Source organism: Crassostrea angulata, chromosome 4, assembly GCF_025612915.1.
Source record: "Crassostrea angulata isolate pt1a10 chromosome 4, ASM2561291v2, whole genome shotgun sequence".
In the NCBI taxonomy this organism is placed as follows: domain Eukaryota; kingdom Metazoa; phylum Mollusca; class Bivalvia; order Ostreida; family Ostreidae; genus Magallana; species Magallana angulata.
In genome coordinates, this window is record NC_069114.1 from 41,103,192 (window position 1) to 41,120,498 (window position 17,307).

Below are 17,307 nucleotides of genomic sequence, written 5' to 3' on the forward strand. Positions count from 1 at the left end.
GTTATCTCAAACTAGATGGAACTGTTTAAAAAGATATCGAGTATTCAAGATATTGAGGATAAAATACTTAAAAGATAAGTTGTTGGAACTTACAAATCACTTCAACATATCAATTGTATTCGAGATATCAGTGTTCGAGATATCAAAGTTCAACTGTATTTCAGAAAATATGATTGATGAAAATAATATCAAATTATGTAAGAAATGAAATAAATATAACTAATCAAATACATATACTGTGGTTTCATTAATATTCAAGGGCGTCAATTTTCGTGGATAAAGTGAAAATCACTGTTTCAAGGATACCTAAATTCATGGCCAATGACTCTATCAATACAAAATGTTAATAAAAATTGCACTTCAATAAACATTTAATTTCGTGGATCAACTAAGCAACGAAATCCATGAAAATTGGTATTCAACGAATATTGATGAAACCACAGTATACATTTATGTTAAAACAAAAGCGTGAGATACAAAAAACACGAGTCCAATTTCTAGATTTTTGGTAAAACCCCTGGCTCTTACTTATGTACCTAAGTACTGATAAAAACAATTGTAATTTCAGGCAACCAAAGAAGGAGGGTGTTAGCATTTTGGATAATAGTTCAGCAGAAAAAGAAACAGATGTCACATCAAAAGAAAATTTACCTGAATCTGAAAAATGCGTAGAAGAATCAAATTCAGTGGACAAATTTTCGTTAATCAGAAAATACTTGAATTCTAAATCCGTAGATTTAAATGAACAGCCATCAGTGTTTTCCAGCCAGGATTCTTCAAATGGAAAGAGAAGACTGAGTTTAAAGGCAGCCATACCTACAGGTTCTGGTCAGGAATCGAGTAGTACGGCTAGCTCAAGTCAGGAAAGCAATTCGAAAATGGGGATTGAATGTTACAAATGCTATCTATGTCATAACATTTATCTTGATCTTCAAGAATTGAAGCTCCATTTATATCAGAGTCACTCATATTACCAATACAATGAGAATGAATTGAACAGTTTTCACTGCTGCCATTGTGGGGATGAATTTGATTCCGTAGTCAAACTGTCAATTCATGAGATGTCAGTGCATGGTTTAAAGTATTCTTGTCCTTTCTGTGGAGTTTTCCAAAGAAGTCACGAACAATTTTTAAAACACTTTACTTGTCATTTTTCACTCATTGTATATTACTGTGATTCATGCAACAGGGAGTTTTCTAAACATGTCAGGCACGGTTGCCCGACTTCTTTAAAGAGAGCTTGGAAGTGCTTTTTGTGTGACAGAATCTTTTTTGACAAAGAACACTACTGCAATCATACTGTACTTCAACACAGCCAACTGTTCAAATTCACTTGTAAGGCCTGTTTGCAAAACTTTGGAACACCCCTGGCATTGAAAGTTCATAGAAGTTCATTGGACAACACCCTAGATGGTGTACAGGTCAACATTGCAGACACTATAACATTGAATGCGAATTCTATGGAAGTCACAGTGTTAAAAGAGACACCACTGACTGCAATGCATCGCCCATATATATCCACTCCGTTAACATCAAATAAACAAAAGACCACTCAAGAAGCTGGATATACTGTGAAAAGCTATGGAAATTATGCAAGTCTAGATTTATCCCAACTACCAAAAACTCTTGTTAGTATTGGAAAGAAAGGCAAGTTAGCTAGCAATATTGGAAAGAAAGGCGAATTAGCTAGCAATATAGAAAAGAAAGGTGAGTTAGCCAGTAATATTGAAAGGAAAGATGAGTTAGCTAGTAATATTGAGAAGAAAGATGAGTTAGCTAGTAATATTGGAAAGGAAGGCGAGTTAGTTAAAACCTGTACTGCAGAAAATGTTGACGGTCTTGGCTTGCCAAAGATTACGCGCCCAAAGAAATCAATACCATATAAAGGCAGAAGTGCAGCATCTTCATCTGATTCCCCATTGCTTGTAAAGAAGACCTCTTTTTGTAGAATTCGAAATACACCACTGATTATGAAAAATGTATATAAGAGCACTTTTACTGGAGATGTTGAAATTGTGGATAGAGGAGATGGTGATTTAGAAACAGAGACACAGAACAAGTTGGACAGAGATAGAGCACAGCAGATCTGTACAACTATTAATGGTCAGAAAGTTACTATTACTGAATCAAAGTACGAAGGAGAGGGAAATGCCTTTATTCATGTTTCAAATCTTCCAAATTTGCATATGTTGCAGTCCAACAGAATGTCTGAAAAAGGTGAATATTTTCTTTCTGTATAGTGACAAATTAACCATTCATTTTACCTGCAGAACTGAAGTTTTAAGGGAAAATTTGGGTTGACAGATATTACCCGGTAATTAAGACTTGTATATAAAAATAAATAGTAATTTTGCAAAAAGCAAGATTTGGGAGGGGATTTTTAACCATCCAATATTCTTTTTGATAAATGATTTATTTTAAATCAACATCTATTTACACAAAAAATGATGATCAAAAAGCTGCATTAAAAATTTCATATTAAAGTACAATGAAAACTGGGGAGATTCCAACCTCCGCTTGTAGAGATTTACAATTGTGGACCAGTGTTTATTTATGTATGAAATAAATTAAAAAAACTACAGGTACCTGTTTGCCAGAATCAATGAGGATAGATTAAGCCACTGTCAAAAAATTAGACAAGCTTGCTTTTGGTCTCGGTCTCACTTTTTCACCATACATTCCTGCTGTAAAAGTGAGGCTGAGTTCATAAATGCCATTCAGTTTTATGTAGGGAAACTGAAGATTACCCATTACTCCTGTAAATAACTTGTAAATGCAAAACTTTTATTTCACTGTACACATACATGATCCAAAAAGAGTGAAAGATGATGTCACACAGTACATGTATAATTTACTTGCAGATTGTCATGCATCTTTAAAAAGAAAAAGTGAAGATTCTGGTAGTTCAGCATCAGCCATTCCTTACAAACAAGCCAGACAAGGTTTAACAATACAGGGAGAACAGATCTCAGCTGTGGGAATGGATGATCCACAGAAATCCAAGAGCACTCATGGCAGAAATTCTACAGATGCACCAGATAATACATGTAATACTATTTCTTTGCCTAGACTCTTTAATTCTGAGATTGAAAGGGCCTATCATGTTCCGAACAATGGATTTACACCTGAGGTGATTGTACTTGATGAAGATGAGCCAGATGGTAGTGTGACCCCATCACCAGGTGCTACTGCATCAACATCAGGTGCTACTGCATCAACATCAGGTGCTACTTCATCAACATCAGGTGCTACTGCATCAACATCAGGTGCTACTGCATCAACACCAGGTGCTACTGCATCAACATCAGGTGCTACTGCATCAACATCAGGTACTACTAGATCACCTAGTGCTACTGAATCAACATCAGGTGCTACTGAAACATCAGGTGCTACTGAATCATCAGGTGCTACTGAAACACCAGGTGCTAGTGAATCATCAGGTGCTACTGCATCAACACCAGGTGATATAGCATCAACGGGTGCTACATCATCAAAAAGTGCTACAGCATCACCAGGGGAATCCATAGAGGATTCCGGGGAAATGCCAAGCAGTGGAAATCTTTCCAAAGAGGGAAAAACAGAAGAAACACTTTTGTCCCCAAACCTGCATAAAAGAGTTCCTGAGAGAAAGAAGAGAGGGTGTGAGGATTTATCAGAAGAAGTAGAAGGTGTTATTTCAAATCTTTTACAGTTTTGGAAGAAATCTGAAACAATAACAAAGCCAAATGAGAGTATATTATTAGCAAAGAAATCTACTGTGCCATCAGCAGCATCTTCCATTAGCCAAGAGGACAAAGCTAAATCAGTTGAAGTTAAAAGTTTTGTTTCCAATCAACATAGCAGCAGCAAAATGTCAGAGACAGTTAGAAAAGAAATGAAAAGGAAAAACCCATTATATCCAAATGATGATATTAAAAAGAAAAGGAATTCAGAGAAAGAAGGAAAAAATGAAGAAAAATGTCAGCTTGGCTCAATATCATCAGGTGTTGACCCAGAACCTAGAGGTGTAATGGAGAACAACACTTCACCCACACCAATTCCAAAGGAAACACAAAACATGTTTATAACCAAGTCTGTTTTGTCTGTTATCAAAAGCAACCCTACATTGCTGGAAGAGAGTCATGAAAATCTTCGAAAGAAAGCGTTGCTTCCTATGCATCCATTTTTGAAGGAATTTACCAAAATGACAAAGTGGAAGTCATCTTCGCCTATTAAGGCCTTGGCTAATGTCAATGCTCTGCTGCATAGGAGAGTTCCTATTAATAGTTTGTCAAAGCCTCCTTTTAGCAACCATGTTGAAGATCAAATAAATAATCAGAAGCAAAAGATTTTCAGTGACATAATTGCTACTTTAGAAAGAATAGAATCTTTAAAGAATGCGACTAGCAAAGAGACTATGCAAAAACTTGAAGCAGAGTTATCAAAAAGGACATTACTGAGTGAGGAAAATACTAGTGTAAAATCTGCTTGTAATAATGACATTGCCAGCAGGGACACTATGCAGAAACTTAAAGCAGAGTTATTAAAAAGGACAACTTTGAGTGAAGAACAAACTAGCATATCTGAACCTACAACAAGGACAAATTTAAAAGATTCAGAGGCAAACAAAAGACATAGTGTTAATGCACCTATTACCAAACCTCTGGAACATCAGATTGAAGAGGTGAACAATTTAGTAGAAAAACAGGTTAGCATTAGTGAACCTGTTTCAAAAGCTCCAATTAATCAAAATGATGAGAATGGTTTAACAGATGAAAAAACTACAGTGTACGAGCCAGTGTCTAAACCTCCAGTAAACCATACTAAGAGTGAACTTGAGGATGCTGTGAAACGATTAAGTTCAGTTGTTCAATCAATTTCAAAAGGAAAAATAAAAGAATTAAGTGTTCCAGATTCAGATGGAAACAAAGAAGCAAAAAAGGGCAAACAGAGTGTAATGGAGACCAGGGAAAGTCTTACAAAATGAGTATTTCTTTCCCTGAAGACAAAACTGATTCCTGATATTGAATAAGTGTTTACAGATTGCATGCTTTAAAGTCACAATTAATTTGATTTATTTCCATGCAAATTAATTACCCTTACGAAATTAACCCCTAGCAAATTAAGCCATTTTTGATTTGATCAGTCATCTAGATTTTATTGTCACAAAATAATCTGTTTTTAAAAATGTGCATATTTTATATACCGGCAGGGCATTTAAAAGTAGACTGTTTTAACAGTGTTTATCTGCAAGCCTAGTGGTTTTTATTTTAGAGTTTCAGGTTCAAAGGTTGTATCTGCTAGGAGTTGTGATTTGCAAGTGGAGGGGGGAGGTGTTAACCTGATTATGTGTACATGTTTTTTGTTTTTGTTTGTTTGTTTTGTTTGTTTGTTTTTTTTTTCTTTTTTGTAACTCTGATTTATGTGTTGATTTGTGTATGTCTGATGATCATGGATAAGCTTTCAATTTTTCACCTGTTAAATTTCTTATCTATGGTAGAATGAGTTTTAGATTGTATCAATGTTCAAAACAGAATATATGATACAAATAATATATGGATTGTTGGCTGCTAATGATAGAATTTATGCATGTACAAATATTGACATCCACTTGTTTGCCAATTTTTATAGACTTTTATCACTGTTAATGTACACTCATTATGAAAGAAAATGTGTGAATTATTAAAAATGTATATGACTTGATTTGTGTTTCATCAATTTTTTAAGCATTTTTAGTTTTGAAAAAAAAATGAAATTTTGTAAAGCTTGAAATTGGCAAATTGTCGGAACAACCAGTCCTTTTCGGGATACACGGAAAATAAATTACATGAATTAAAAACAAAGAAAATAAAATCTAGCAATACTTCTAACACAATAAAAGAAATACATAAGAAGCATCTACTACCTCGTGTACAGTGAGTTCTGAATGACAATGTTTTCTGGAAAGTGGGGGGAAATGCGGCAGATCGCTCTGGAGTAACCAATCGACTTTCGAGATATATATATTTATATATCAACCTCAATTTTTTTTTTCAAATGAATGTCTTATTTATACATGTAAGGGTTTGTCAGCCTTGCTTGTATCAAACTTGCAGGGATGGTGCAGAGACGGATCCAGCAATACGGAAAAGGGAGTTCCAAACGATGAAAATCAGTATTAGTAAATTGAGTGCTATACTGAACCTTTCATTCGTCAAAAAACCAAAAACATTTAAAATATTTTAAGGTTTTATAGTATAGAGGATAAACGTATAGTATAGACGGTGTTCGTAAATTATATTCAATTCAATTCAGTTGATTGACATCACCATGTCGGCATACAGTCAAAATGAAATCGAATGACGGACCAAAGAATATTATAACATAAAGGTTATAGCATGCAAGACAATTTTATTCCATTCTTTCTAGTCCTTCGAACTGTTTTCTCTGCAAAGGCATTTATCTAAGTATACACATAGACTGGCTTTTTGTAGTATTATAATCACATGGATTAACAATTTCTTTAATGGGATCACTACCACATTATGATTTATCGTTAAAAATATCACGATATTGAAATCGAAGATTGTAATACACGTAATTAAAGTACAAACTGTTTTTCATTTTCGACTAATAATTTACAAGCAAAGCATAAACGTTTTTTCTCAGGAAATTGATTTACAATCTCTACCTGTTTCAATAAATGATGAATGTGCACTTATTTGTAATCTTGTTTGCTGGGATCTTTTATGTTTTTTCAAGGGAAACTTTAAGTAGTCTTGCAATTTACACTCGGTCGAATTTAATATTTTATTGTAGAAATAAAGTTTCCTTGAGTTAGAAGATGAAATTTTGTTCAATTGTTCAAAGATCATATCAAAAAATATTTTATTGAACTTAAACCTCAAATCCTTATATCTATAGATGTCAAGTTTAGTTTCTTTTGAAGATTAAAAATCTTGCTTTGCTGTGAAATTAACTCTTTTTCAAAGCTAACTCTGTCTAGCTTCTTTGAAAGATAATACTAGAAGTGCATTATTAGGGTCTTCCGTTTGCAACGGAAGACCCTCTTGTTATTCTTCGGTTTCTTTTTATTAGGGTCTTCCGTTTTCAACGGAAGACCCTCTTGTTATTCTTCGGTTTCTTTCTATTATTATTAGGGTCTTCCGTTTCCAACGGAAGACCCTCTTGTTATTCTATTGTTTCTTTCTATTATTAGGGTCTTCCGTTTCCAACGGAAGACCCTCTTGTTATTCTATTGTTTCTTTTTAGGGTCTTCCGTTTTCAACGGAAGACCCTCTTGTTATTCTTCGGTTTCTTTTTATTATTATTAGGGTCTTCCGTTTCCAACGGAAGACCCTCTTGTTATTCTATTGTTTCTTTTTATTATTATTATTATTCTTTTTCTTTTCTTCTGACTCCTTTTTTGCTTCATAACTCAAAAGGTTTTAAACCGATTTTGATGAAATTTTCAGAGATTTTTGCAAGTTGGCGTCCCTCAAAAATGTAAAAGTATTAAAGAGAACATCACATCCGTTTTGACGTGACGTCATTTTTAAAAATTTCAAAAAGTCATTTTGTCCCGGACTTTTCTCAAAAACGCTTTAAGCTAGAGGCTTGAAATTTTCAATGGTTATAAATTGGTCGATTTACCTCTGTAATAAGGCTCGAAATGAAAATCTGTCACTTCCCGTCGAAACCGGAAGTGAAACAAATTTTTCGAAAAAATGAATTTTCTGATCAAATCAAAAATGAATATGTGTTTTGTAGAGCTTATTAAGCTGAATCTAACACTGAAAACCGTTTTAAAATCGAACGATGCGTTACAGAGATATCGGGGTTTAAAAATTGATTTTTCCGGAAATTTTACTTCCGCGTCCTTGGTTTAAAAAATAGCATAATGTTTATCGTAAAGTTAACTCGTACCAAAAATAATTGTTAAGTCGTACTTAAACACATTCGGATTTTTTTTGTTAAGTCGTTCCTAAAATCAAAAAGGTTTTTGTTAAGTCGTACTTAAAATCATTCGGATTTTGTTAAGTCGTACCAGGAATAATTCGATTTTTTTCATCTTTTTATTTTTATTACTCTTGTTATTGGTTTAAGAGCTCTGCTTCTTACAGGAACTTCCAGCTTTACTTCTGACATTAACGGAAGACCCACTCGTTGCTTTGCAACGAGCTTTGCTCTAGTTATTATTAGGGTCTTCCGTTTCCAACGGAAGACCCTCTTGTTATTCTTCGGTTTCTTTTTCATTATTATTATTATTCTTTTTCTTTTCTTCTGACTCCTTTTTTGCCTCATAACTCAAAAGGTTTTTAACTGATTTTGATGAAATTTTCAGAGATTTTTGCAAGTTGGCGTCCCTCAATAATGTTAAAGTTTTAAAGAGAACGTCACCTCCGTTTTGACGTGACGTCATTTTTAAAAATTTCAAAAACTCATTTTGTCCCGGACTTTTCTCAAAAACGCTTTAAGATAGAGGCTTGAAATTTTAAATGGTTATGATTTGGTCGATTTCCATCTGTAATAAGGCTGGAAATGAAAATCTGTAACTTCCGGTCGAAACTCGAAGTAAAACGAATTTTTCGAAAAAATAAATTTTCTGATCCAATCAAAAATTTATATGTGTTTTATAGAGCTTATTAAGCTGAATCTAACACTGAAAACCGTTTTAAAATCGGACGATGCATTACAGAGATATCGGGGTTTAAAAATTGATTTTTCCGGAAATTTTGATTCCACGACCTTGGTTTAAAAAATAGCTTAATGTTTAAAGTAAAATTAACTCGTACCAAAAATAATTGCTAAGTCGTACTTGAACACATTCGGATTTTTTTTGTTAAGTCGTTCTTAAAATCGGAAAGGTTTTTGTTAAGTCGTACTTAAAATCATTCGTATTTTGTTAAGTCGTACCAGGAATATTCGATTTTTTTCATCTTTTCATTTAAGTTACTCTTGTTATTGGTTTTATACCTCTGCTTCTTACAGGAACTTCCAGCTTTACTTCCGACATTAACGGAAGACCCACTCGTTGCTTTGCAACGAGCTTTGCTCTAGTTCTTTTTCTTTTCTTCTGACTCCTTTTTTGCTTCATAACTAAAAAGGTTTTTAACCGATTTTGATGAAATTTTCAGAGAGTTTTGCAAGTTGGCGTCCCTCAAGAATGTTAACGTTTTAAGGACAACGTCACCTCCGTTTTGACGTGACGTCATTTTTAAAAATTTAAAAAGTCATTTTGTCCCGGACTTTTCTCAAAAACGCTTTAAGATAGAGGCTTGAAATTTTCAATGGTTATGATTTGGTCGATTTACCTCTGTAATAAGGCTCGAAATGAAAATCGGTCACTTTCGGTAGAAACCGGAAGTGAAACAAATTTTTCGAAAAAATGAATTTTCTGATCGAATCAAAAATGAAGATGTGTTTTGTAGAGCTGATTAGGCTGAATCTAACACTGAAAACCGTATTAAAATCGGACGATGCATTACAGAGATATTGGGGTTTAAAAATTGATTTTTCCGGAAATTTTGATTCCGCGTCCTTGGTTTAAAAAATAGCATAATGTTTATCGTAAAGTTAACTCGTACCAAAAATAATTGTTAAGTCGTACTGTAACACATTCGGAATTTTTTTGTTAAGTCGTACTTGAAATCGGATGAGTTTTTGTTAAGTCGTACTTAAAATCATTCGGATTTTGTTAAGTCGTACCAGGAATAATTCGATTTTTTAATCTTTTTGTTTTAATTACTCTTGTTATTGGTTTAAGAGCTCTGCTTCTTACAGGAACTCCCAGTTTTACTTCCGACATTAACGGAAGACCCACTCGTTGCTTTGCAACGAGCTTTGCTCTAGTTATATATGGTATTTGATTCCATATTTCTTAGTATTATATAGTATTTAAACATTTATATAGACTTATATCATCCGTCGTTTACAAAATTAGATGGGGGCGCCCATGATCAGTGCAACACAGCATGAACTTCAATCAAAATTCTTACGAAATATAGAAAAAATACCATGTAATTTAAACCTTTTTTTAGCAGTACAAATATACTGCTTTATACAATTTTTAATTTTCCACATGTTTACTCAGTGAAATAAACACCGAATGCTGAAAGAGGAGCACTTTACTTTTATAAAATACCAATAGGGTGGTTTTACAATTTAGAAATAAAGAAGATGGGTGGATAAGGCGTGTAAAATGTCTATACACGGAAAGATAAGATACTGAAAAAATAAAATTTCAATAAATCTGATATTTAAAAAAAATATATTCAAAACAATATATATTTAACATATCATCTTTTTTTTAACCCTTAAGTATGTTCAAAACTTGGAATATGTAGACTCAAACAGGCGTATACGTATCAGAACCTCCAAATAGTGTTCTTTTTTAAAACTTCAAGGTCTTTTCTTTTATAGAGTGGGTCTGTGCTCAATGCTTTTCTCATAGTATTCATGTAGTTAGAAGGTCTTATGGAAAACAAACCGATTCCAATCAACAAAAACGTGGAGAGATGACCCACTAATCATTGAAAATATCATTTTGTATACCAACAATTGAACTTTTTGAAAAAAATTCAAAGTCCGTAAGTGGGTTCGATACCACCAAAATTTAAGGAAATGTGTATTTTTCTTATCGTTTGTTAAAAGGGCATGGTCACGAATTTTGTCAAATTCTGTTTTTCTGTTTATATTATTTACAATGCTTTAGATATGCATTTCTAATGATCAAGTGAAATTTGATAGGCAGTCATTAGTTTATAAGCAAGATACAGAGCTCACAATTCTTTGTTATGTAAACAAGACTCGTGCCCTGTTTTTGTTTACATAGATTCAATATACCAGTAAAAAAATCTTTTTCAAGCTGACTTTCTATCTTCTTTTTCATCTTAAGCATAAATAAACAGTTCATAACGTTTAACACTTTCATTTAAGGTCTAAAATAGGACTTGTCACTTCAACATTCAAAATGTAAACAAAGGCATTGTTTACATAGTAAGGAATTGTGAGCTCTGTAACTCGCTTAAAATTATAGCTCAACGAATGACACTCAAATTTTGGTTGCATATTAAAAATGCCTTAAGCATTGTTAACATTAAAATCAGAAAAATAATTTTTGACCAAAATCGTGACCATGTCCCTTTAAATATATAACAAACTGAATATAGTTGGAAATTGCGCTTTAGCTCCGGTAAACTTGTATTAAATATATTTGAATAAATTTAATTAGAAAAAAAATAAATTCAAAACTGTATTTCACGACTCAACCGAATGGGCAATTGCGCTATCTACCCCCCCCCCCCCAATCTTCTTATGGTCCGTTGTACGAAATTCTTTTAAACAGGTAATTTTTAAATATTCATTTAGATAAGTTATACTATTTATATTATAGATCTATGGGGAAAAAATCGCCTTTATATAAGCATTATAATTTTTTAATTAAAAAAAAAATCACGCCACATAGAGAAGGGAGATTCCATCCACCGGAACCCCCTCATTCTGGGTCATGTTCAATCAATCATGATGCATGATCGATCATTTTCCTCTCTAAATTACTGGAAGTGGGAATCTATGAAATAATTATTATAAATCCAATGACTTTTAATTTAGAATATTTAATGGCAAGAGCGGATTTAGAGTGGTAGTCGGAGGGGACTAGACCCCCCCTCCCCCTTTTGAAAAATTCAAATGTCTTAAACTGACATTGTGAAATCGAAAATATCCTTCGGACCACCCCCCCCCCGGGCCAAACTCAAATATCACTCAAACCTCTCCCACCCCCGAAAAAAATACAGGATCCGCACACGAATGAATGAGAGTATATCGAGAGTATACAGTTCATGCTCAAAGAACTTTCTTTTAATTAACTAAATATTTATGTTCAAAAATGAGTGCTTTCGTGATTTTTGCTTGGATGTTCGGTGCAGTCTAGCTTATATAGATTAACTTAATGTTGCAGGAAAAATGGCCAATCTTGGTGAGCATAAAAGATAACGTTATTCTTCAATACATATATGTTTAATCAATTTTATATTCTAAAATAAAAAAAAATAGCATACAAGCAAAACATTCCTAAACATTTCATAAAAAAAAACTGTTGAGTTACCGCGTGCAATGTTCGTCTACTAACCTGAAATACTCTATACAATGAAAATATTGAAACGCGCTATAACTCATTTCACTTCAGGCTTTGTCACGTGGTTAAGCCGTCCAACCATTTTTAAGTTTACAAATACTGATGGTTCGGCATGCTTGACCTCGGAAGCAAAGCAAAACACGACTAGATTACCGTTTTTTCCATCAGGATTGTAACCGACAACTAAGTTCTGGACTATTTTGGTATCGCTGCTATGAATAGGTAAGTTGAAAAACTGACACAACTATGTTTGAATAGAGAAAATGTATGTTTTTCCGATTCTATGAAAATCTTCGTGTTCACTGTTGAAACGTTGTCGTCAGGTAATTTTCTTTATTTCGAGAAGTATTGGTTTGTAGATATCAATGTTAGGATGCATTTTGATACAATGATAAAGCGGATAGATGATAAATGTTTGAAATACTTGTCATGAAGACGTTGGCGGGACTCAAAATGGGTCTGTTTTATGAATGGTGGAAAGATTTATGGAACATCTCAAAGTGTGAAATTATTGGTGTAAAAAGATCGGATTTCGAGGTTAACAATTAATTTTCAGTTATTATTACCGAAAAATTGTGTAAAGAGTGTTTTATCAATACATTTTCAAGTTGGATAGAAAAGTTTAAGATTCCCTGAATTAGGGATTATCATGTGTTATGCTCTCTGTTCGATGCACGATAAAGTACGAGGATTCCGATGTGACGTATACAGGGGTAATTTCAAAATACAATATTTTCCACGTCCCCCTGATATTACGTTAACTCTTACCTCATTGAAACTAATTATAAATTAACAATCTTTCTTTTCTGATATCAACGAAAAATTGTTACGTGCCTACTTAATTCCCTATTTAACAACCCCCCCCCCCAAAGAAAAAAAAAACTTTTAAAATACAACAAAATTGTTTGTATATAAAATCTTGATGATGTTCATCAGGTAAATTTCTGAGAAGAAATGAGTAACAGACCAGCTGGAGAAAAGGAGGATCCAACTGCAATATCCACCACACATGCAATCAACCTCCAACAGGGCCATGCTATCTTTAGCCACTATTCAGATTTACAGGTGTGTTAAAGTACACTGTATAAGAACATATATATGTAATATTACATATGTACCTCTCATTTTGTAATGCCAAGATATTTTGTGTACATTTCTAAAGTTTTTCTCTCTGAATCATTGTATGAATCTGTAATTTTCAAGAATTTCAAACCACATGTTAAATTGGGAAGTTAGGAAATAATATATAGGTTTTGATTGTTTTACTCTAACAGTTTGAGCTTGTAAATCGTCTTGCATGAGTAGTGTAAATTTCTAGAGTAAAATTTATCAATTTAATATAAACTATATAACTTTTATGCATCCTTGAAGTATTTGCAGATGAATTAAAAACCTCTAATAGTTATTTCTTTTTAAACTATAAACAGCATATTTATCCATGTTATTTAGGCAAAGACACTGAATCAACCAATGGTTCCTATTAATCTGAGCAGTGGAAAAACAGGAGAGGGGGGAAGCTTAGCTGCCATTATACCTCAAGGTAAATTGTATTTCTTGTAACCATTTGTTTATGCATTTGAATAAAATTAAAAAGGGTAAATTTCATGTTTAATGAATTCACAATTTCCTTACGACCCCACCTCTCTATTTCTCCATCTTTTACCATACTGCAATAAAAGGTACATGGTTCTGAACAAGTCCCTAAGAAATTCTAGCAGCATAAGAAAGTTACATATAATTTTCAGCTCTGTTGACTGCCACTACCAGCATTGAAATACCCAAACCAGTGGGCAGTATCGTGACCACTGCTGCTGCCTCTGTGCCCTCCACTTTAACAATGATGAGCTCTACCACTACCCCCAGCATCCCCCAGGGTAGCATTGTACAGATAAGTCCGGGGACACCCACCAATGTCAGCTCTATTCTTAGGGGTGCCTCCACTCAGAACCCTGGGTTCGCCTCTCACCTCCCAAAAGGTTTGGATTAACATCCTATGTACAGTAATATTCATTTGCATGAAAATGCTATGTACATTATTCAATATCCCAATATTGTTGACAGAGTTTGCTCTTAGAAACTTTAATGGTGTTCTAATACATGTCAAGATTAACTTTCCTTTTGGTCGAGAGTTTTCCTTTGAATAAACTGGACTGACACAGGTGTATAGATTTTACTGACAATTATTGTCTGTTTCTGTTAAAAATAATGTAGATATATTATTTGTGGTTTCAGGAGCAATGGCAGCAGCCTCAGCATTAGCTGGGCCCAAGTCCCTGACAGCCCTGCCCATGGTCAGACACCCCAATGTCAGCTTGCAAAGTCCCGGGACCAAAGTACAGACTGCCTCCCTGATCAGGTCGACCACACCCCCTACATCTAAGTCTCCCACCCCGGGCGTTACAATATCTGTGACACAGGCCAGTGAAGGAGCAAGGTAAGGCCATCTGCTTAATAACTGTTGTATTTGTGTGAGAATAATTTCCACAAATTCAAATAACAAAAGATGAACATTAAAAAAAAAGGACATTGCAATAAGTGATGGTTGATTGGTATGTTTTGTATGACTTACAAATTTCTTCCACAGGACAAATGTCACAGTTCAGAATACATCCACAACCCCTCAGGGCAGTATCCAAATCACCTTACAGGCCCCTCGCCCAAGCGGAGAAGGGTCCTCCAAACAGGCCACTACCCCAAGGACAATTGATGTCCAAAAACCCCTCCTCCAGGCATTAAGGACGACCACCGTAGATTCTGTCCCTAAAACAATTATCACCACTCAAGCCAGGCCTCTAGCAGAGGCATCGGTCAAATCTGTTATAGCAGGCACCCTGCAGAGGTCACTAGAGACTAAACAAGCAGGAAGACAGCCTACAGAACCGGTCATTCGACCTCCAAAGACAATACATGTGCCACAGACTTCAGCATTTTCTGGGACTAAAGTGATAGTGACTCAGGCTTCTAATTCCTCTGTGAATCCTCACAATCTGGTGACAAATCCAATGAAGACCAACAAAGGTTTCAAGCTCTCTGTTCCATTGTTGTTGTTAATGAAATGAATTGGTTATGAAGAAAACTGTAATCTTTGTAATTTGCAAAGAGCTTGTTTAATAACATATATATATACAAAATGACATTACCTATTAATATATCATATATAAGGAAGAAAATTAATTTTTAGTATCTTTGGCTGATCAAAATATGATGAGGAAGGCAGGAATTTTATTTTGTATTTATATAATTGAAAAGGGGAATAACTCAAACTTCAGTATGGTCTTAAATATATTAACCAATGTGGCAGCTCATGACTGAATGCTGAATGCCTGAAAAACAAAGATAACATTTTTGGGGCCATTATGTTATTTAGACTGTAAGGTGTTTCACTGTTCGTGTATGTGTATCTGTGGTAATGTTGTGTATTTGTGTTGATATCTATTCATCCAAGGATTCAATATTTACAGGTATCACCATCCCCTCCCCCTCTACCACTTCATTGTCTGCAGCACTATCATCCGTTACCACGACAACCACAGCCATTCCTATAGGTAAACATCTTCTCAAGAATTTTGTTTTATACTAGTATTCATTGAAATACATGTAGATGCAGGAATGCAATACATAGAGAATAATACATACCCTTTTCCATATCACAGCCAGTATCAGCCCAATACTCCAATATCAGCCCAAGGGATGATATTGGTCAAGGGCTGATACAGGCTGTGATATGAAAAAAAGGGTATTTACTATTACATTTATGACATACTTAGTAATAAAATTTAAAAAAAAAACCCACCAACTTGAACAAATTGATTTTAAAAAATTATTTGAAAGTATTTTGCACATTTATTGTTTTAACAAACAGTCATGTAGCTACAGAACTGGAATTCCTTCAGGTTTTCAATAGCTAACTGCTCCAAACATTTGTTAGCATTTGAAGTTTTCAACTGTCTTTAAAAATGACGACTGTAACAAATGTTTTATTTTATTCTGTAAATATGCACAGCAAGGGGTGTGATACGGATTTGTATAGAGCTAGAGGGTAACCTGTATCAGCCTCGGAGGCTGAAGTATACGAGTTTTGTGATGTTATCTATATCACATATGCAAAAAATCTGTTTTTATTACTAAGTATGTAATAAAGTATGAATATGTCAGATGAACAAAAAACTCCTATCTTAAATATGATAGTTATGTACAGTATGACTTTTAAATGAACAGTGGAAGATATATTAAGTTACGCTAGGAGTACAAATACTGTAAGTGCAGAAATATTTGTTAGAGATTAAATTACATTATTTCCTTGATAGTGTATTTTTTTTTTTTATTCCTAACAAAATCTCAATACACATTCTCTTACTATTTTTCAGCAAAAGTACCCCCTGTGAGACAGCCCCCATTATCCTTGGCCCCCCACACGGTCAGCTCCTCCCTATCTGTCACCCCCAGCACCCTTGAGAGGCCGAGACTGGAGCCCTCTAACCCAGGGACAGCTCCCCCCGCCCACACATCAACAACTAGCATCTTCATGCCTCACCGAACTCAGCCAAGTACCTCTCTAACAGCACCCTCAACACTTACTCACACTGAAAGGTAACTAGTCCTGTTCTGGATTTAGTATAAATTCTGTCACTTTTATTTTGTTGGTCTTATTAATGGAAAATGATTAGAGCTATTGAATGTGGTATTCTATGCATGTGAAGTGGGGTAGTAAGCTTCATCAACTGCAAGGGTGATAACCTCTTTAAATTTTTATTCTATTGTAAATGTGAATTTAAGTTTGAAGCCATGTTTTGTATCTGTTAAATTTAAAAAAAAAATTATTCATTGTTAAGTATTACATGTATTTATGTTTCAAACATGTTCATACACCTCAAATCAGAGCTACTTATACACATACATTTTCTTGAATTATAAAGTATACATCATACTATTGATTTGTATTGCTTTTAAATTTGTAATGAAATATTGTAGGCCAGCCCTTTCCAATCCAATTTATCCGTACTTGCTTCCGGCGGATTACTTGATGCACTACCAAATGCAGGCACTGGCGAACGTGCATACCCTCCCAACTATATCCACAGCATCTACCATACGACCAGGGCTATGTAAGTCATGACTCTGTATAGTGGAATAGATAAGAGGAAAATCTGTTTGTCTTGGCACACCTCTTGTATTAATTCTGCTGATTTTTAAAGCAAGCATATTCTTGA

General features: G+C 34.3%; 1 protein-coding gene across 1 annotated transcript in view; it reads left to right on the forward strand.

Moving 5' to 3' along the window:
- Positions 1-17,307, forward strand: part of LOC128181018 (uncharacterized) — a 43,725-nt gene that overhangs the window by 12,715 nt on the left and 13,703 nt on the right. The window contains exons 9-17 of the mRNA XM_052849268.1: positions 569-2,217; positions 2,862-3,130; positions 13,547-13,637; positions 13,843-14,073; positions 14,330-14,531; positions 14,682-15,115; positions 15,559-15,642; positions 16,465-16,687; positions 17,069-17,202. Coding sequence (XP_052705228.1) covers positions 569-2,217; positions 2,862-3,130; positions 13,547-13,637; positions 13,843-14,073; positions 14,330-14,531; positions 14,682-15,115; positions 15,559-15,642; positions 16,465-16,687; positions 17,069-17,202 — 3,317 coding nt within the window. The remainder of the gene's footprint in view (positions 1-568; positions 2,218-2,861; positions 3,131-13,546; positions 13,638-13,842; positions 14,074-14,329; positions 14,532-14,681; positions 15,116-15,558; positions 15,643-16,464; positions 16,688-17,068; positions 17,203-17,307) is intronic.